Source organism: Oncorhynchus clarkii, chromosome 27, assembly GCF_045791955.1.
Source record: "Oncorhynchus clarkii lewisi isolate Uvic-CL-2024 chromosome 27, UVic_Ocla_1.0, whole genome shotgun sequence".
Lineage (NCBI taxonomy): Eukaryota > Metazoa > Chordata > Actinopteri > Salmoniformes > Salmonidae > Oncorhynchus > Oncorhynchus clarkii.
The window spans coordinates 13,254,470-13,276,916 of record NC_092173.1 but is presented as its reverse complement, the minus strand read 5'-3'; the positions used below and the strand labels follow the sequence as shown (position 1 = coordinate 13,276,916).

Below are 22,447 nucleotides of genomic sequence, written 5' to 3'. Positions count from 1 at the left end.
GAAATTTATGAATTTAGTCTGTCTATGAACTACATGCGCATAACTGAGAATGCAAGTTTATATGAGGGAGACTTTGAGCTATTGGGAAATAGTCCCACTGATGGTAAAATGAAAGCTTACGTCAGCCTCAGTTATCATGACACTGAGTTTACCACGTTTTTCTAGGCTCTATTGTTGACTTTATGTAGATGTTTTGTGCACAGTTATGGAAAAAGTTCTGTATTTTTTGAACAGGTTAGTTGTGGGTGAGTTGTGTGTTTCAGTCCATCTGCACATGCATCCTGGCCGAGCTCCAGCTAGTCTGTCGCTGTAACAACGCTTTGTTTACAAGGGGTTCTGCTGGAGGAGCAAAATTAAACTCAAACGATTCTTTCTCAGATATTATCCACCAGGTTGATGATGCTAAAATACTTGATAATTAAGATACTAACACAGACACTTTAACAGTAGTGCTGTTCTGACCTAGAGCTAACTGGCTAGGCTAGCCCAGAGCCATAACCTTAGGTCTCTGTGCTAGCCAGACCAGTTAGCTGTAACAGCAATTTAATGCATGGCGCACAAGTTGAAGTTACAAGTAGGCCTAAAGCAACTTGTATCTCACAATTGGTCTGGTTTCGAATATTGAATTGATGCCTTTTGTTCACAGGTATCATCCTGGAATATGAAAAAGGAGGAGCTCTGAAGACTAAATTCATTGATTTGTTGGATTTGTCTCTAGTGTTAGTAGACAATAGTACAATTCATGTTTATGAATGAGATGCTGTGTTAGTGATAATGATATGTAAAGGGCTGCCAACTTTTGAAGAATGCTTGGAGTGATATTTGCTATGTGAATTTCATTGCCCTCTGGCAAAACTCCTAGAGGGGGGACTGGGGGTCCTCCCCATCAGGAAAATTGTACTGTTTCATGGCTCATTTCCTGCAATTCTACGTATTTTGACATAGCTTAGGCCTATGACCAAATAAATAAATAAAAAACACTGGCCAGCTGTATACAGGTTGCTTTGAACATTGCTTGAACACTCAAACTTTGACGACTTTGGGGGGATGACATTTTTTAGGTGGTTTGACATTTCATTCATTCCGACAGCAATGAAATGAGATAGAAACAGTGGGAAGGTTGGAAGCACGGATTGATTCCTATTCTCAGGTAGAAAGTTGTATGCAACACTTGCTGGGGAGGGTTACCACTAGGGCTGTTACGGCGATCGTATTGCCACCACACGGGCAGTCACGAGTCATGACGGCAGCCAAATTCCATGTGACCGTTTAGTCATGGTAATAGGCTTCTCCAATCTCTGATGCTGTTGACGGTCATTAGTAGCCTACCAAACTTGCTAACTGTCTGGTACTCAGCACTCTATTGTCCCTGTAATCACTATTTCATCAATGCAAATGTTATCGAAAATCTAATCACACATCATGAGCTCATGTTGCGCAACATTTCTATAGGCTATGCAGTTTTTATTTGATTTATTTCACCTTTATTTAACCAGGTAGGCAAGTTGAGAACAAGTTCTCATTTACAATTGCGACCTGGACAAGATAAAGGAAAGAATGAATGGGGCCATGTATCATGAGATTTTGAGTGAAAACCTCCTTCCATCAGCAAGGACATTGAAGATGAAACGTGGCTGGGTCTTTCGGCATGACAATGGTCCCAAACACACCGCCCGGGCAACGAAGGAGTGGCTTCGTAAGAAGCATTTCAAGGTCCTGGAGTGGCCTAGCCAGTCTCCAGATCTCAACCCCATAGAAAATCTTTGGAGGGAGATGAAAGTCCGTGTTGCCCAGCAACAGCCCCAAAACATCACTGCTCTAGAGGAGATCTGCATGGAGGAATGGGCCAAAATACCAGCAACAGTGTGTGAAAACCTTGTGAAGACTTACAGAAAACGTTTGACCTCTGTCGTTGCCAACAAAGGGTATATAACAAAGTATTGAGATAAACTTTTATTATTGACCAAATACTTATTTTCCACCATAATCTGCAAATAAATTCATTAAAAATCCTACAATGTGATTTTCTTGATTTTTTTTCTCATTTTGTCTGTCATAGTTGAAGTGTACCTATGATGAAAATTACATGCCTCTCTCATCTTTTTAAGTGGGAGATCTTGCACAATTGGTGGCTGACTAAATACTTTTTTGCCCCACTGTAGGTGGCCATATATGGGATGTTAACTTTTACTTTATGGGTTGGTTATGTAGGCTTCTTCTAACCCATCACTTTCTACTACATATAATAATACAATTAAATTATATCTTTACATTAAAAACCAAAGTCTATCGGAATTCCAGTCATTCCAATAAATGTTATACCCCTTGATCTTCAAGAATAGGACTTGGAAATATGGAAGTATAGATTAGCCAAATTGTTTTACCTGAGCATGGCCCCAAAACTAAGGATTTATTAGCCAGCACAACTGTCTGGTTTATGATTTTGTTGTCATGGAGGACTGACTGGGCTCATTGATTCGAGTTGAAAAATAAATTATGCTAGTTATTATGCTAGTTTTTCAAAAGTAGCGGTAATCTGATTATAATATTTCTGCTGGTAACGTAACGGATTACAGTTACCGTTTTTTGTAATCCCTTACATGTAACATGTAATCCGTTACTCCCCCAACCTGAGTATATGTAAAGACAAGATTAAATAAAGAATAGTCTGATGGGTGACAATATTTTCCTATCACTTGTGAATTATATATTATCACTTGTGAATGACGCCCAGCTTGTGTGCAGTAAGGCAAGAAACAGTGCAATTAATTCCATTCCCCACCCCCATTCCCCACTCCCATTCCCCACCCCCATTTCCCACTCCCATTCCCCACTCCCATTCCCCACCCCCATTCCCCACCCCCATTCCCCACTCCCCACTCCCATTCCCCACCCCCATTCCCCACCCCCATTCCCCACTCCCATTCCCCACCCCCATTCCCCACTCCCATTCCCCACTCCCATTCCCCACTCCCATTCCCCACCCCCATTCCCCACCCCCATTCCCCACTCCCATTCCCCACCCCCATTCCCCACTCCCATTCCCCACTCCCATTCCCCACTCCCATTCCCCACCCCCATTCCCCACCCCCATTCCCCACTCCCATGCACCAACAACCAAGAAAATGAACTCATGAGTAAAAGAAACAGAAAAAAACTATGCAAAAAAACAAAGGACAACTAAAATCATAACAGCAAGGCCAACTGTATATGTTTAAGTTAGTGGTTCAACGGATCTGATTATTTTAGGATCAGCAACAACAAAAAAGAAGGGAGACAAATATAATGTTGCTTTCCATTTATTACTTAAAGAACACTTAAAGCAAGGAACTGTTCAATGTTTAAATAATATCTAAAAATATTCAATAATCAATAGTTAAATTAAAGTGCAATATAAGGCATGATACCTTCTTCCTTTGAACAATAGTGAATGAAAAAATAGCCTATGTCCGTATAAAAAAAGAAAGAAAGCAAAGCAGACCTGAGCTTCTAACTTTAAATTCTATTTAAAAAAGAGGAGGATGTCTACGTTGTCTGGGGAGAGGGTAGACCTCTTTGCAGTCACTATGTCCCCTGCCATGGAGAACACCCTCTCACTTCGTACTGAAGTGCCAGGCACAGCCAGGTAGCATCTTTCCGTTATGGCAATGTGAGGGTATTTACACTCATTGTTTTTCCACCATGTTAGTGGATCACCATCCACTGGAATGCTGCTTGCTGCCTTGTAGGATTCCACATCCTCTTTGATGGTGTTGGCAAACGTCTTGTCTGTGTTCTTGCTCACAAAGGTCTCCCCGAAAAGCTCCTTCATGGCCAAATTATGTTGTGGAGGAGATGCCTCTGAGTCTGCTCTTGTCGGCTCTGTGGCTTGACCTTGCAGAAAAAAATGACTTGATCTATTAATAAACTAACTAATTATTTATTTTCATATTTCATAGAACTATAATTGTGGCAATAACATTTAATAAAAGCCATTCTTTTTTTTTCCAAATCAAAAATGGATGATTCTAAGATTAGACTGCAGAATATTTATTATGTAAGTAATTCACTCTTATTTTTTATTTTTTATTTTTTACCTCTACAGTGGCCACAATCTCAGTGGTGAGATCACTGTATGTCCTCCGCGTAGGGCAGGGTCTAGGTAAGACAGGGACTTGAACCTGTGCAGTAGATTTATGAAGGTAGTCCTGTACATTAGGAGGGTATCTGGGGTTCAGGTCCTCTCTAATGGCAGCCTTGACATCTCTAGTGATGGTGCTGTCTTCCTCACTTGGTGCCATGGATTGTAGAATCCTTGTTTTCAGAGGTAGGATCATGAACACAGAGGGTGCTGCTTCAGTGCTCAATAGGGTTGTAACCGTTTTGAGGGGTTTGAGCACCTGGAGGACCTCCTCTGCCACTTTCACTTCATCATCAGACAAGGTGACGATGTCTTAATGTTTTTCCAGGGTCTTGTCTGTCAGTGCAGAGTATACAGCTGCCTGCTGCTTAAGATAGCTAGGCAGGGTAGCCTAGTGGTTAGAGCGTTGGACGAGTGACCGGAAGGTTGCAAGTTCAAATCCCCGAGCTGACAAGGTACAAATTTGTCATTCTGCCCCTGAACAGGCAGTTAACCCACTGTTCCTAGACCGTCATTGAAAATAAGAATTTGTTCTTAACTGACTTGCCTAGTTAAATAAACAGCTCTCCAACATGTCATAAGTAGAGTTCCATCATGTTGTGACATGGTGTATGAGTTTGTGGGTCGATAGCTGTGGCATTTCTTGCTTGGTCTTAACCTGAGCAGCTGTTGTGCTTCGGTGGAGAAAAGAAAACCACCTTCCTGATCCTCCCATCTGGTTCACTGAGATTCCCCTTTGAGATGCTAAATTGATCACATGTGCAAAGCAAGCTATCTGTGGCCCCAGTCCAGCTTCTATTGCTGCATTTACTTGGTTCTTGGAATTATCTGGGGTGGTATTGCTATTAGGCCTCTCTAGCTCCCACTCTGCTACTGCTCCTAGCAGTACTTGCGCCAGATGTGTGCCTGTGTGACTCTTATAGAGGGGTCGTGTCTGTAGCACCTTCTTGTGTGAGTGGACCCTTTCAGATTGTCAGTGATGTGTACACCGAGGAACTTGAAGCAGTAGTGTTCTTGCTGACATGCACAGTAATTACCCTATATTTTAGCCCATTGTTAAGAATGATCATTGTTCCACTGATCAGACTAAATAAAGTAAATAGATAATAAAATATCCTGAAGACAAGGTGACATAAAGCTGCTCCTACACCCTAACCAAATATTATTTATTTGTATATTTATTTTTCTACTCTAGAATCAAATATGCCCTTTTGGGTTCACAATCTGTTTGACAAAATCATTTTTAAAGTTACAAAAGGTCACCCTACCAAACTTTCCTGCTAAAACATACTGTGTGTCTGACTGTCTGCTGCCTTTTTGTTGTCACATCCTAAATGCCAAATACCAAACGAGGGGACAAATGCAAGTACGGATTAGATCGACTTTAGTACATACTGTCAAAAGGCTGCATTCTGCAATAGATTCATGGACGGGAGTAACATCAACCACATCTTGTTGACAACAGTTTACATAAAACTGTGCTACCATGCTTCTCTTTTTACAGTTTTATAAACTCAGCGGAGAACGTTCTCTTTCTCCATTCAGCTCCACTCCAATCTTGAGGGGCGTTTCTTTAAAACATGCATCCAATCCCCTTGATCCCTCACATAACTAGACCAATCATACGCTTCAATGTGACGTGGTTCACAGTACTGCGGCTAGACAGGGCAATGATAGATAATCTGCTCGTGATGTTAAATTGTAGGCGCTGATGCTCCGATTTCAAAACGATTTGGAGCACAGTTGAAAAGTTAATGCGATGACTATACAATAGACTAATTAGAGAAATGTAAAAAGTAATGTTCAATGCATGAGATATAAGAAGAGGGTCAAATGCGTGTCTCACGGCCAATGCGTTAGAGTTGGCAGCTCTGTATGTATGCAAGTTATTATATTAGTGCTAGTGTTGTATGATGATGATGGTGAAACAGGTAGAAAAACACACCCACTAGTTCTTCACAGCTTCGTCACTGATCCTGCAATACAGTATGACATCTATTCCCCTATTTTCAATGACCGTGATGTATCACTCTGACACATATCTATCCATACAGGACAGACACCAAGGAGTTAATATCAGAGATCAGGGAATCGGAGCCACTGATCAAAGTATCACGCATTGAACAAGTCAAACTCTTGATCCTCAGACTGCAGGAGAAACTGGGTCAGCAGGACAACTGCAGGTTCTATCTCTCCAAGGTCAAATACAGTTTCCATCTATCTGAGCTACCCATTTATTTTCATTAGGCTCTCTTCTTAATGATAATGTCATTGCCTGCCACATTATCATCCACCCTTGTGTGCAAGTGCACACTGGGAAAACGGCGAAGAATTGGGATGCAGCCATAGACAGCCATTAACTGGTATGACCACACTGCCAGTGCATTCTGTAAACAGTACAGCCATCCTGTAATTCCTCATTTGAACCCTAGGTGGCAGCAGGGGGTGGGAATTGTAGAATTCAGGACTCTTCCTCAGCACATCAAAGCCAGACGTATTATGTATGGGTATTACACTGTCAAATGTATAGATAGATGTAAATTGGATTAATGCAGTCAAGTAAACCGCCTCAGAGTAAAAATAAATGTCCTCCTCCCTTCTCCCTTGCAGGCGCTGCAGTCACACTGTGTGACTGAAGTTTTATAACTGAGGGCTGTGACAGGACATGTAAAATATGGGACACGGCGTCAGACTGCACACACTGGAGGGCCACAGGTACGTGGTGTACGCCATTGCCTTCAACAACCCCTAGGGGTAACCACCTTCCTGTTAATCTACCCCAGGTATAAAAACACCAGGACGTGTGTTCATAAAGCGTCTCAGAGTGGAAGTGCTGATCTAGGATCAGGTCCCCGCTGTCCATATAATCTGATTCATTATGATATAAAAGGCTAAACTGATCCTAGATCAGTACTCCGACTCTGAGACTCTTAGGTCCCAGAGAGCCTTATCCCTATCCTATGTTCCTCCGTTGGGAAAGAGTTGTTGGTGGTCAAAAGAAAGTATTTTTCCTATCTCAAATCTTACCTTCATTTCTCCTCTTTAATCCAGGGCCAATATTTCCACTGGGTCCTTTGATAAGACCTGCAGGGTGTGAAGAGCCGAGATGGGCAAATGTTTTCACACCTTCCGAGGACACACTGTGGAAATAGTAGAAGGGACTTTCTGAGAGATTGGACTTGTCTTTCAGTATAAATAGGATTGCAGTGAGCTTCGAATCTGATTTTCTATGTGAATGGCAGCTAACACAGTTTTCGGTGCCGACCAGGTATGTTTGGCGTTTAACCAACCTTGGTGGCCATGGGTAGCATGGACACTACGGACAAGCTATGGGACGTCCAGACTGGAGAGGAGGTAGCTACACTGACAGAAATGTTCTCTCTCTGTCTCTCTCTGTCTCTCTCTCTGTCTCTCTCTCTCTCTCTCTGTCTCTCTCTCTCTCTGTCTCTCTCTCTGTCTCTCTCTCTCTCTCTCTCTGTGTGTCTGTCTCTCTCTCTCTCTCTCTCTCTCTCTCTCTCTCGCTCTCTCTCTCTCTCTCTCTCTGAAGCTGTGACTGTAATGCATTCATTAGGTAATCCATCTATCTACATACTCAACTACAGGACATGCAGCTTCCTGCTGCACGTGGGCAAACTGTGTGGCTATGTGTCCCAGAGAGAGGATTCTGTGTGCTCCTCTCTATGCCTCCTCTCTACCTCTTCTCTACATCTCCTACTTCAATTATTCCTACATTAGTCATGCTGGTGAATATGGTGACTCAAGCACAAAAAGGAAAATGTGTTCCTCGAACTGAATTGGATGAAATTGTGCAATTTAGCTTTTTCAAAGGAGAAAGAATACCTCGTTTATTTGACTGTTCTTTTGTGAACTCTGCAAGTGTAACGAATCGAATTCTCTTCTCTCTTTCATGTTGTTTGTTTGTTCCCTCTCTCTTTCTCTCTCCCTCTCTCTTCCCCTCCCTCTTCCCCTCCCCCCTCCCCCCCCCCCCCCCCCCCGTCTCTCTCCTTCCTCTCTCAGGGCCACTCAGCAGATATCATCTCCTTGTCGTTTAACACAGTGGGTGACCAGCTAGTCACTGGCTCCTTTGACCACACTGTTTCTCTGTGGGGTGTTCCATCTGGGAGGTGAGTGCCCAAGTGTGTGTGTGTGTGTTTTTGCGCGTCCATCAATGTGTGTGTGTTTGCGTGTCTATCCATATGTGTGTGTGTGTGTTTATGTGTCCATCCATGTGTGTGTGTGTGTGTGTTTGCATGTCCATCCATGTGCTTGTGTGTGTGTGTGTGTGTGTGTTTGCGTGTCCATCCATGTGCTTGTGTGTGTGTTTGCGTGTCCATCCATGTGCTTTTGTGTGTGTGTGTGTGTTTGTGTGTCCATCCATGTGTGTGTGTGTGTGTGTGTGTGTGTGTGTGTGTGTGTGTGTTTGTGTGTGTGTGTGTGTTTGCGTGTCCATCCATGTGCTTGTGTGTGTGTGTGTGTTTGCGTGTCCATTCATGCGTTTGTGTGTGTGTGTGTGTTTGCGTGTCCATCCATGTGCTTGTGTGTGTGTGTGTGTTTGCGTGTCCATTCATGCGTTTGTGTGTGTGTGTGTGTTTGCGTGTCCATCCATGTGCTTGTGTGTGTGTGTGTGTTTGCGTGTCCATTCATGCGTTTGTGTGTGTGTGTGTGTTTGCGTGTCCATCCATGTGCTTGTGTGTGTGTGTGTGTTTGCGTGTCCATCCATGTGCTTGTGTGTGTGTGTGTGTTCACGTGTCCATCCATGTGTGTGTGTGTTCACGTGTCCATCCATGTGTGTGTTCACGTGTCCATCCATGTGTGTGTGTGTGTTTGCGTGTCCATTCATGCATTTGTGTGTATGTGTGTGTTTGCGTGTCCATTCATGCATTTGTGTGTATGTGTGTGTTTGCGTGTCCATCCATGTGTGTCTTACAATCAAATCAAATCAAATTGTATTTGTCACATGCGCCGAATACAACAGGTGTGAAATGCTTACTTACAAGCCCTTAACCAACAATCCAGTTTTAAGAAATAGAGTTAATAAAATATTTACTAAATAAACAAAAGTTTTAAAAAATCGAATCAATCACAAGGTAACGCAAGACATTTACATAACAATAACGAGGCTATATACAGGGGTTACCGGTACCGATGTGCGGTGGTACATGCACAGATAATAAACAGTGAATAGTAGGGAGTGTAAACACATGGGGGGGTTATGTAAATAGTCTGGGTGACCATTTGATTAGTTCAGTTGCTCAGCAGTCTTATGGCTTGTGGTTAGAAGCTGTTAAGGTGCCTTTTTGACTTGCCGCTCCAGTACCGCTTGCCGTGCAGAGGCAGAGAGAATAGTCTTTGATTTGGGTGACTGGAGTCCACCTCTGACACCGTCTAGTATATAAGTCCTGGATGTCAGGAAGCTTGGCCCCAGTGATGTACTGGGCCATACGCACTACCCTGTAGCACCTTACGGTCAGATGCTGAGCAGTTGCCGTACCAGGCGGTAATGCAATCGGACAGGATGCTCTCGATGGTGCAGCTGTAGAACTTTTTGAGGATCTGGGGATCCATGCCAAATCTTTTCAGTCTCCTGAGGGGGAATAGTTGTTGTCATGCCCTCTTCACAACTGTCTTGGTGTGTTTGGACCATGATAGTTTGTTGGTGATGTGGACACCAAGGAACTTGAAACTCTCGACTCGCTCCACTTCAGTCCCGTCGATGTTAATGTAGTCCACAATCATCTCCTTTGTCTTGCTCACAAATGAGAGAGAGGTTGTTATCCTGGCACCACACTGCCAGGTCTCTGTCTAATCATTGTCAGTGATCAGGCCTACCACTGCTGTGTCATCAGCAAATTTAATAATGGTGTTGGAGTCATGCTTGGCCACGCAGTGGTGAACAGGCAGTATAGGAGGGGACTAAGCACGCTCCCCTGAGGGGGGCAGATGTGTTGTTACCTACCCTTACCACCTGGGGTGGCCCGTCAGGAAGTCCAGGAACCAGTTGCAGAGGGAAGTGTTTAGTCTCAGGGTCCTTAGCTTAGTGATGAGCTTTGTGGGCGCTATGGCGTTGAACGCTAAGCTGTAGTCAATGAACAGCATTCTCACATAGGTGTTCCTTTTGTCCAGGTGGGAAAGGGCAGTGTTTGCGTGTCCATCGGTGTGTGTGTGTGTGTGTGTGTGTGTGTGTGTGTGTGTGTGTGTGTGTGTGTGTGTGTGTGTGTGTGTGTGTGTGTGTGTGCGTGTCCATCCATGTGTTTGTGTCATTGTCTAACCACCACTACCCCCCTGCTGTCATTCTACCAGGCGTGTCCACACACTGATAGGTCACAGAGGGAAGATAAGCAGTGTTCAGTTTGACTGGGACTGCTCCCTTCTCATCACCGGCTCCATGGACAAAAGCAGTAGGGTGAGCTCACATCCTCTCTCTCTTTCTCTCTCTTTCTCTAGTAGAGTCTCCTATCACTTAAGCTCTGCATCTTTTTAAAAGGAAATTGAAATCCTTTCATTATTCCAAGATGAGTCACGTTTTCTGGGTAGTCGTGTGAATTATTCACATGGCTGCATTCTTGAAGAGGAGATTGTGAAGAGGGAAAACACAACCATTGTGTTGTTAGAGCGCTAACCAAGCTGGTTGTTTTTGTTAAACATTTTTTTTAAATAGATGCATTAACATTTGACATTTTGCCAGTGTGTGTGTTTGTGCGTGTGTCTGTGTGTGTGTGTTTGTGAATGCGTATGTGCGCGTGTGTGTGTGCTTATGTGTGTGCACGTGTGTGTTTGTGTCCTTACAGTATGTGTTTGTGTACCGGAATGTGTGCGTGTGTCTCTGCTTCCCCAGGTGTGGGAGGCAGCGTGTGGGCAGTGAATGGCCACACTAGCAGGCCATGAAGACGAGGTGCTGGATGTGTGTTTCGACTACACCGGTCAACTCATAGCCACTGCCTCGGCTGACGGTACGACCACAGAGATACAGTACACCGTATATCATACTAATGGTGTTCTATTTAATTATGGGGTACCTCTACCTCTGCTGTTTCCATGACTGTCAATACAAAGTTCCTGTATTGAACAATGTCCCAGGCACTGAACAATTATATCCATACTGTACCCAGACACCCCCATTCCACACTGTCATGCCAACCCAGATCTGTGGTGGCTTGAAAATGTATTTTTCACATTGTCCTTCCAGCACAGTTCCGGCAACTATGGTGTATGACTAACCAGGCCAGCTCAACTGAGTTCATTTTATTTTAAGGTTAAACTTAATCTTCGCTCAAGCAATACCACCGGATGTTTTGAGAAATCAAGATTTCCCCTGACACTTAGGCACAGCGAGAGTGTCCAGCGCTGCCAGACTGGAGGGCCATGAGGGAGAGATACCCAAGGTGAGTCGCTGAGACAGGTAATGGTTCAAACGGGATCCAAAATGGCCCCTCTCTCTCTCTCGCTCTGTCTCTTTGTCTGCCTCGGAGCATCCGTCAGACTCACAAGGGTACAGGACTGGACAGGAGGGATGAGGACGGCGGTCCTCTTGCCGGGGGGGATGTTTCTACCTCCTGTTACTGATTCTCGTGTCAGTTTCTAGGTCAACCACGTCTCGACGATGACATAGAGAGACGTGACCCTGAAGGTGTGTGTCCCTCAGGCCGGAGCTTTCCAGAAACATCCGGGCCCATCTGACCTGTTCTATATACTGGCTGATTCCTGGTCTACCTGTGATTCCCCCTTCCCCTGGTGGTCTCATTTGATTGGCACTTTTAATTTGTTCTTGTCTCAGTTTCCTATAGAGTCATACCTTGAGCGATTTAATATCACACTTTGGTTGTTTTATTAACCAATCACCATGGCACAGTCTGCCCCTGCTCACTGTGTAACTGCGTTAGCCACGGCTGTATAGAACCACATGTGACCTGGGCCTGTGTTGTAGGTGACCCAGCTGTAACCTGAATGTGTGTGTGATTTTATCAGGCCATCTGCCATTTGACAGTTCTGCCAGTGTACGTTTGTGTGTGTATGTGCATATTTGTTAGTGTGTGTGTGTGTGTGTGTGTTTGCGCACATGCCTGCATGTTGTGTGTGTATGTGTACGTGTTTGTCGCTCGTAGCCACAGCCACTAGGGGGTCTGATTTAGACGTAGGAAATGTATGCCTTTCCTACACACACCTTTCCTACACACACCTTTCCTACACACACCTTTCCTACACACACCTTTCCTACACACTTCTCAATAGTTGGTATTCAGACTTACCTTATGCAGATGTGTAATGGACTTTGCAGGCGTGGTTAACATTTATTAAACTGCTGGAAACCCTCCCACTTGCTGGCCAACCATTTTCCTCGTGTTTTCATTCAATAGAATGTTCAGTACATTCCTCTAAATCCATCCCTTTGTACCTTTAACTACAATTTTCTTGACAGAGTCAGAATATTAGGGAACGATGAAAGAAAGCCTTGTAAACACACTCATATTCATCTCCTTTTCAGCACCAGTTGGTAGATTTAAAAATACTTGTATATTATATTAATACTTGTATACTAAGGGTTAGGAAAGTATTTATGGATAATACAAAAACAGCTTTGGAGAGCATTTATGCACGTAATATATTGGTGAATAAATAAATACATCTTTAGATCTACCCTAATAATCCTTATTCATCAGTCCAGTCATTGTGAAGCAGGCTCCAGGTTTAAACTGCTACATACGGTCTGCGTTCCATAATTATTCAAATGTCCCAAATTATTGCACAATTTGTAATCCGTTTGGCCTAATATACCGTAATCCACTATTGTTAGCGATGCTCAGGAACAACCATACAAACGTGACAGAGGAAAGAAATGCTAAATGTAAGGAAAGTAACACTAAAGTCAGTGTATGTGGGTATAACTGACGGTGGCTACCGATAGTGACTAATATTTAACATGAAACAAATGGTCAAAAATACAGAGAAACATCTAGGCATATAATTAAAACATTCTGGAAATCATATGGTCTCCAAATGTCATCCCAAATTATAAGGCCAGCATTTCATAAACTTCACTGTGGAAAAGGTAATATACTGTACATTTAGTGACTTACAAGAATAATTAGTGATAATGCCTTGCTGAAGGACACATCAACAGATTTTTCACCTAGTCGTGTAGAGGAATTGAACCAGCAACCTTTTGGTTACAGACCCAACACTCTTAACCACTAGGCTACCTGCCATTATTTCAAAGTGCTTTAGTTTGCTGCCATATGACTGGTTTAACATTTGGCGCCAACGACCATAAAGTAAAATGTATCTTACAGAACGACCTTATTCATCATTTCATTACGCGTAAAGGTGGTGGAATTATGAGGGAGTCAAGGTCAGAATACGGCGCATCTGACACCTCCGCCAAATTTGTTTTATTTGATCTCCAGCCCTAACGAATAAGGGGTGAAGAACATGTTATTCTCATGCTTAAATTCAAGGTCAGAATACGCTTAGAGAGAAAAGTGCATAAAAAGTGAATTATGTTCAATTTATGCGCTCTAAACTCAGGTTGCAATTCCCCCCTAGCTGCCTCATTGGGCTGCCTGTCTTGTGTCCGTTTACTGAAAGCCATCAGGGCCCAGCCTCGGTAATAGGCTGGAAGGAGAATGATTTCACAAGATTATGACACTCATCTCCCCCTAACAGGACACCTCTCTCCCCTCTCTCCGCCTTCTAACCGCTCTGTCAATCTCTTTTTTCATCACTCTCTCCCACTATTTCTCTCTGTCGGTCGCTGTTTTAATTCCATTCTAACTTCCACTGTCGTCCCTCCATCTCCCTCTCCCCCACTCTTTGTTGTTTCTTTCTTCCTCTCATTACGAGGGAGGGACCAGATTTTTCTTAAAGGTCCAATGCAACGGTTTTTATCTCAATATTAAATCATTTCTGGGTAACAATTAAGTACCTTACTGTGATTGTTTTCAATTAAAATGGTCAACAATTGTTAGCAAGGAGCAATTTCTCAAGCAATAATTTGAGTGGGGAAAACAAATGAAAAACGAGCTGTTTTTTGCAGAGGTTTGGAACTATCTTATTGGTCTATTAACCAATTAACCACCTGGTGATGTCACCAGGCAGGCCAAAACTCCATCCCACCAAAACAGGCTGAAATTTCAGGCGGTCTTTTTCAAACAGCTCTTATACTAAAAAGCCATTATCATAATTTTAACAACTTCACGGTATTATTCAAACGTCATAGTGTGAAAATATATATCATTTTTTTCTGCACTGGGCCATTAAATTAAAAATAATATTTGTAGAATGAATTTCATAGAACCAAATACTGCTAAATAAATGAATTGTTCTGTTGATTAAATATGCAGAAAAAAAATTAAAAGAGTAATTGATATGGAATGTAATTATCTCAACAGAATCCGTGTGGGTCTACTCATGACCATTCAGTTACTCCATCTTCTTCTGCCTCATCTTTCTTTCTCTTCTCTTTTTCCTCTCTCTTTTCACCACTCTCTTCCCTCGTGTCCTCTTTTCTCAAAATTGTACACCTCTGTGCTCTCGTTCTCTCCTCCATGCTCCTCCTCTTTGATCCCCCTCATCTCTCTCTCTCTCACACACTTTACTTTTATGGCAATGCAGAGCCAGCATCATTTAACCATCCCAGCCCCATGTTCATTTCTTCACCTCACTGTGTGTGCTTATCGATCTCTCTGAAGTCTGTGTATCTGTTCCATTAGAATCATTCCTCCATAGGAAATACCTGCTCCATGTACAGTTAATAACCTTTTAAGAATAGAGTGCTGATGTGCTGTCAATTTCAACCTCCTCTTCTCCTCCCTTGCAGATCTGTTTTAACGCTCAAGCCAGTAGAGTTCTGTCGGCCAGCGCTGACACGATGGCTCGCCTGTGGGATGTCCAGTCTGGCGTCTATCTTCAGGTCATGGAGGGACACACGGACGAGATCTTCTCCTCCGCCTTCAACTACGAGGGTGACACCATTACAGGTAATATGCACCCTCTGTCAGGGCTGGGGTCAGTTCCATTTCAAATCAGCATTGAGTTAGCAAAATTTGCCTGAAATGGAATTGAGCCCAACCCTGCCCTCTATATAATCATACCTAGTTCAAATGCAAAGACGCCATTGCAAGCTCTTCACAGCCAAACAAGCATTATTTTTTATCCACTCACAAGCACTTTATCAAAGTTCAAATGAACAGACCACAGCTGGATGAGGTGAGCTTCTGTGTCCTTTTCAACCACCTGTCCCTGTTTTCTCTCTGCTGCAGGCAGCAAGGACAACACCTGTCGCTGACCCGTCCTACGGTCAGTAGATTGTGTGAGGAAGGGAAGGCCATCTGGACAGGTGACTCCAGTCTGACTACTGATGTCCATCCCCCAACAAGAAGATGACTCCAACAGGGCCTTGTCTGAAGATGCCCTTCCCCGGAAGTTATCACTGACCCAATGTATGTGACCTCCTAGTTTCTGTGGAGTAAGATTCAGTAGACCGGATAGCTTTGGTGAGTTACTATGGTCCCACTGTCATTTTACTATGTAGCACTGTAGACAGACAGTTTAGCGCAGTGGGTGCGTCCCAAATGGCACCCAATCCCTATTGAGTGCACTACTTTTGAGCAGGGCCTATAGAGCTTTTCAGCCTGCATTCACCAGTTAGGATTTGACCTGGACTGGTCACTTTGGTCCTCTGTCATGTTCAGTGTTGATAATCAGTGTTTATTTGTGTGTTGATTGGAGAATGGGCTGGACGGAAGAATGTTTTCTGTACCCATCTTTTCCTCAATAAAAACTATTCATGCTCACATATTACATTAATTTATTAATCTCAAAAGATGAAGATACATTCAATTTCTACAGCAACAGAGTTGAATTGTGTGCTTTATAATGCCGACGATTTAACACTAGAGTACCACTACGCAGATAAAACCTGACAAACCAGATTCACGTACAAATTAGACATTAAACCTTCTTTGTCTTTCTGAAAGTAGTAAAAATGAAATGATGGAGAGCAGTCTTTCTACCCCAAGGTGAAGCAGTTCAAGAATCTACAATATGTACACCTATCCAAAATAAACAATTCTCAAAGAACATGAAGAACTACAGATAACTTACTTAAGAACGATAGATAACATGAAGAATGACAGATAACTTAAGCAGTAACAAAGTTACAATAGAAGTAGACAATGTTGGCCAATGTAAACGACAACTATCATCTGGGTCCGTATTCACAAAGCATTTCAGATTAGGAGGGCTGATATAGGATCAGTTTTGTATTTTAGATCATAATAAATATGATTACCAGGATGGGGGGGGGGGGGGGGTCTCATCCTAGATCAGCACTCCTGCCCTGAGATGCTTTGTGAATACAGGCTCTGGGCAACTGTCAAGCGTAGTACTGCTCACCTATGTTGATCTCAGCAAAGCCAAACTGCAACGATGGCTGCTGCCTGACAGTCTCATCAAGATAGCTACTGTACATTAAAACATCACCTGGTGTCTTTTTGAGTTCGTTGGGTTGAGGGAATGGGGTACAGGGTTTTATTGGTGCCTTGTTTGTGTTTATGTGTAATAAATACATAATTTATAAATTAACACATCGGATTGTGAAAACGTAATGTATAGGATATATAACAACGAAAGGAATACAAATTCTGCAGGCAAGAAATCTCAGATGGCTGATTTGTTTGCACTAAATAAATAAGGCCTACGTCCCAAACTGATGCTGGGTTTTCCTTGTTTTCGTCTAACTAGGGACCGTACATCAGAAAATGAGAAACATGCTTATCTTATTAAAGGGAGACATGTCTGCTCACTGCACCCTAATGAAAGTCCTCAGTCCCATAGCCAGTCCTATAAGAGGGTGTGTAATATCACAGGTGTGATGAATTTTTAGCCTGAAAGTCTGACCTGTTTGTGCGTCAGCCAAATCTTTTAGCATTCCTTGTCATGGCTTACATCACAATTAATGAAAGAGGAATTGGCTAAAGCACAAACAAATCTGGCTACCAGGCTAGGGGTTTGTCATGATTCACACATGCGCTGAGAAACACTACGCTTGATGGTTGGGTTTGATGCATTGGGCGTACACAGTTGGAGACATTAGCTGGTGTGTGTGTGTGTGTGTTTGTGTAGATGGGGGATGTTGGCAGAGCCTAGTGGGTCTCCAGTAGCCAGTCAAACAGGCTGGACAGAGAGCTGCCTCCGTCCTCCTCTTCCTGGTGGAGCTTACAGAACTGGATGACAGCGTTGAAGAGATCTCCGATCCTCCATGCCTTCTGAGACACCAGCTGCAACACCCTCTGGAACTGAGACATCACACTCAGCCAGATTACCATGCTTCTTGTGCACTGCAGACATGCAGATAAGAGTACAACACACACACACACACACACACACACACACACACACACACACACACACACACACACACACACACACACACACACACACACACACACACACACACACGGGCATAATCAGATCCTGTGTAACAGGATGTACTGTGTTGTACCCACCTTTGATGTCCTCCTGTCTTTACACTTCCTGAAGTAGACGGCATGCAGGCCCAGCTCGGAGGCAGCGATCCACTGCAGGGCCAAGCGCAGCTCTGAGTCCACACACTCTGGATCCAAGTCGCAGTTGACCACTAGAAGCTCCCTGTGGCTGCTACTGTCCACTACTGGCCGCAGTGAGATGCCCTCTGCAACACACACAGGAAATACATCACGCCCACTTTCTGTACATCAAGCTAACTTGTACATCAAGCTGACCTGTAGTTTCAATGCCAAAGCTACATTGAGGTCTGATGGCACATTGGATGGATCTGGCACCAAATAGGTTCAAGATAGGTTGGGTAAGGAGGGCTTGATACCATCAGTGTTGCGGAGTAGTGAAATACATTTAGTTAAACTATTTAATTACATTTTTCAGTAGCTTGGTGGTAGTTCAACTAAATGAAATCTTGGTAGTGTTTTTTGCCATATGTAACTACTGGAACTGCACACCTGCAAAAATACAATATGGGTGAAGTAGACAGAATCTTTTTCGGGCATCAGACCTGCCTAATTCTCACTTGAAACACTTGTTGTGTGGCTAATTCTCACTTTGTCTTTAATAGGCTAAATGACACATTCTGTTACCATCTAACTCCAGAGGGATCTGTTCTTGCAATTTGTAGTCAATGACATTTCAGATATATAATTTTTCACAATGTAGTTTGGATGTAGTGAACTACATTTTCAAGTAACTTTCGTTAAGTAAGCTACAGTTGAAGTCGGAAGTTTACATACACTTAGGTTGGAGTCATTAAAACTTGTTTTTCAACCACTCCACAAATGTCTTGTTAACAAACTATAGTTTTGGCAAGTCGGTTAGGACATCTACTTTGTGCATGACACAAGTAATTTTTCCAACAATTGTTTACAGACAGATTATTTCACTTATAATTCACTGTAACACAATTCCAGTGGGTCAGAAGTTAAACTAAGTTGACTGTGCCTTTAAACAGCTTGGAACATTCCAGAAAATGATGTCATGGCTTTAGAAGCTTCTGTTAGGCTAATTTACATCTTTTGAGTAAATTGGAGGTGTAGCTGTGGATTTATTTCAAGGCCTACCTTCAAACTCAGTGCCTCTTTGCTCTTTGCTCAGCTGCACTCAGTGCCTATTATTCTGACATTTCATATTTTTAAAATAAAGTGGTGATCCTAACTGACCTAAAACAGGGAATATTTACTCAGATTAAATTCCTGAATTGTTAAAAACTGAGTTTTTGGCTAAGCTGTATGTAAACTTCCGACTTCAACTGTATATTTTGCTTAAGGGTAGCTTAACTTCTTCCATTGTGAAGTACTTCGTAGCTTGGTAAACTGTATTTTCAGAGTAGCTTCCACAACACTATACTGTTATATTGACCTAAAATGATTAAGTGGCAGCACTGCAGAGATAAAGCAGTGATATATTTACCATTTCGACATTTGAAGCTCCAGTATCTGGGGAATTAGTCACACCAAGTAGCTATAGATAGATAATGTGAGTGACTTCTACAATACTCCGTGTGTAGAGATCTTACAGTGAAGAGGTTGAATAGAGGTTATCGCAAAGACGAATGAGAACAAAGATGAGACAGTAGGGGAGACAGCGAGAGTTGAGTTTTTGAGTTTCCTTTGTGACATATAATGTAGACAGTAATGACATGGAACTGAGACAGTGTGATGTAGTGTGTGTGTGTGTATGACTCAGACAGGGTGACGCTACTCACCGTCTACGTTCTCCTTGCTCTCCCTTAGGTGACCCTTGTCTGCTTCCTCACTGAGAACAGAGAGCATGACCATTAAGACAATACAGTAGGTCGCGTTCAGATTCTCACTTTCTTCCCTTAGGCCAGATTTACTAAGCATCTGTTTTTTTCAGTAAGGGATAACTGATAATAGACCAAAAACAAAGAAACATGTATCATTTTGCACCTTCCTATTGACCTTTCTCCTTACCTTTTTGTTCTGTCCTGAATGTTTAATTTCCTTTATAAAAAAATAGGTGCAAACGCTTAGTTCATCTAGCTGTAAGTGTGAACTTATTCCCTGTCATGGATTTAAAAACAGTTCATTAGTGTGAGCATGGGGTAGGTAGCCGGATGTAGCATCCACCACATTTCCTACATCGGTTGATCTTTTCATGAGTTGGAGTGAACAAGTACACACTTCATAAACAGAGTAGAGACTAGAGAGAGAATCAGACTGGAGCCTATGAGACTACATTCTCCTGTTCAAAGGGCCTTGTTTAAAGCCTCAGCACTGTGTTGTAGGAGTGTTGTTTGCATGTCATTAGGAGTTATCAGTTACCTGTTCACTGTGCTCTGACTGGGGATGTCAGACAAGCCCTCCAAGTCTGCCAGACCCAGGCTAGACGTGCTGCTGTTCCCGTTCCTGCAAATCCAAACAGAACTAAAACTCATATCCTGTCTCTTGAAAGGCGACACGATCAGTGACTTGTGAATGGAACAATAAGGAGCTGCGGTGAAGCGAGCAATGTTGTTCATTAGCTGGTGATTAACATAGAAACCGCAGCTGCAGCTGATCAGGATGGCTGGGCTGGAAGAGAGAGCCTGACTGGCAATGAGCCCTTCCTTGTGGAGATGAGGGATGTGGAAAGATTGAGCAGTTGGGCGGAGTGGGCGACCATGTCCAGTGGCAGCAGTGTCACCGTGGAGTTAATCGGGGATGATGTGGTCAGGAAGGCAATAGCCACCAGGTGTTCGTTTATGCCACAGCTGTCTATGCTGGCAGGTAAAAGCGGCAAGCAGCACACATTTCATCACCACTACTGCCAAGCTGAAGCCAACCAGCCACACAGCCCTCCTCCTAGTCCTCTGGAGCCTAGAAACGTATCCACCCCACTCTTTGTTATCTATACCCTGGTCTCATTTCTCCTGGCTTAGAGGAATGGCAGTAATAGACTTACTACCTCAGGTTTTTGGCTTGGCTGTGTGTCAGTATGAGGCTAGCTAGTGGAACTGAGAAATGGCACTACAGTCGCAGAAGCAGGGAATGATAAAGCTAATGTTCTGTGGGCCTTTAATGTGTGAGAAGCAGTGTGACGTCATACCTATGCTACTGCGGCTGCAGCGCAGGCTGCAGGCCCCCAGAGCTCTACACCACGCTGGCTCTGGAGTGGGGCTCAGTGCACTAGGTGAGCTCTCTACCAGTGAGAGGAAAGCCCCCGGGCATACAGCTATTCCACTGAAGCCGCAAGAGCCGAAGACTGGCACGGGACAGCAAAGAGTGAGTGTGAGCAGCAATGGGCTGATGAGAGGGCGACGGACGGCGAGGGCAGTAGTAGCGGTAGGAGCGCTCGGAGCAGTGCATGATGGGACGGAGCAGCAGTTGGTTGCTAAGGTTACTGACCCCTCGCTCAGCTGGATAAAACTACTGGTCTCCTCGTGGGGGTCGTCATCGGGGGCGATCTGGGACCAGCTTCCTGAACTGTCCTCACTGCTAGCACTCAGAGAGCGCTTGTTTTGCTCACCTACAGTGGGTACTGCAGCGGCCGCAGAGGGCACTGCGGTCCTGTCTCTCTCACAGCTGGGGAAAGCAAACAGCAGGGTCACCTACTGTATACACTCTTAGAAAAATGATTCATAAAGCGGTTCATAAAGTAAACCTTTAATGGTTCTAGTTAGCCATTTTGTTCTAAGAGTGTACATACGATGTGATAGGCTGGGAGACTGGGAGGAGCTCAACCCCTCTGATGTGATCTTTCCCCTCATTTATTGATTTGGTTCTATTCTTGTTCAGGGGATACAGATTGTATATTTATTGATTTGGTTCTATTCTTGTTCAGGGGATACAGATTGTACATTTATTGATTTGGTTCTATTCCTGTTCAGGGGATACAGATTGTACATTTATAGATTTGGTTCTATTCTTGTTCAGGGGATACAGATTGTACATTTATAGATTTGGTTCTATTCTTGTTCAGGGGATATTGATTGTACATTTATTGATTCTAGAATGTAGTTTTTTTTTTAAGTGTGCTATGTACTGTGACTATATACATTTTACATTTGTGTTGCGACCATGAAATCCTGTTCACCACATATTACATACAACCCCCCACCACCACCAAGTATTGGCATTTCTAAAATATGTGCCCCTTTTATAGAGGGTGGATAACCCATGTCCTTTAGTGTGTAAAGGATGTTTTGTATTTGTGCCTATCCAAATGAATCATGAATAAAAAATGAAATGAAAGGCTGCAGTGTTGGCTGGTTTTTTAATGCAACAGAGAAACTGATTCATTTCAATCCTGATTAGATGATTGAAAGCTGCCAGATTCCCAGAGTGGGTTAAGGTGTTGTTTGTCAATGTCAATGAGCCTCACGTATTCACCAGGGAAAGACCCAGATGGAGATGAATTGTTCCATAATTGGAGTTTATTAACTGTTAAGTGAAAAACCAGCAAACCCTGCAATCAGTAAGCAGCTTAAATATAAATCTCTTCCAACTATTTTCCTTTTCATTTCATTTATTGCATGTGTCAATCCAATCTACAGGTAACTGCCAAAATAATGGAAACACTTGAGTAAATTAGGGATACAAAGTATATTGAAAGCAGGTGCTTCCACATAGGTTGGGTTTATGAGTTAAGCAATTAAGCAACACTTTTAGGAGATTCTGGAGCAAAACACCAAATTATGGAATTTCCCGTGGAAGAATAGTGTTGCATCCCCCCAATAGAGTTCCAGACACTTGTAGAATATATGCCAAGGTGCACTGAAGCTGTTCTGGCTTGTGATGGCCCAACACCCTATTGGTGTTTCCTTTATTTTGGCAGTTACCTGTA

The 22,447-nt window shown here is 43.2% G+C and overlaps 1 protein-coding gene and 1 pseudogene across 2 annotated transcripts in view; one reads left to right on the top strand and one right to left on the bottom strand.

Annotated features, from left to right (window-relative positions):
• The first annotated feature begins 33 nt into the window (after positions 1-33).
• On the top strand, positions 34-15,401 carry LOC139385417 (dynein assembly factor with WD repeat domains 1-like; annotated as a pseudogene).
• Positions 15,402-15,906: 505 nt separating this feature from the next.
• LOC139386198 (A-kinase anchor protein SPHKAP-like) overlaps positions 15,907-22,447 on the bottom strand; it is a 164,951-nt gene continuing 158,410 nt past the window's right edge. For both annotated transcript variants that reach the window (XM_071131671.1, XM_071131672.1), the window contains 4 exons: positions 19,948-20,031; positions 19,368-19,417; positions 17,623-17,807; positions 15,907-17,412 (listed from right to left, as the gene is read on the bottom strand). In XM_071131671.1, coding sequence (XP_070987772.1) covers positions 17,260-17,412; positions 17,623-17,807; positions 19,368-19,417; positions 19,948-20,031 — 472 coding nt within the window. In that variant the 3' untranslated portion in view covers positions 15,907-17,259. The remainder of the gene's footprint in view (positions 17,413-17,622; positions 17,808-19,367; positions 19,418-19,947; positions 20,032-22,447) is intronic.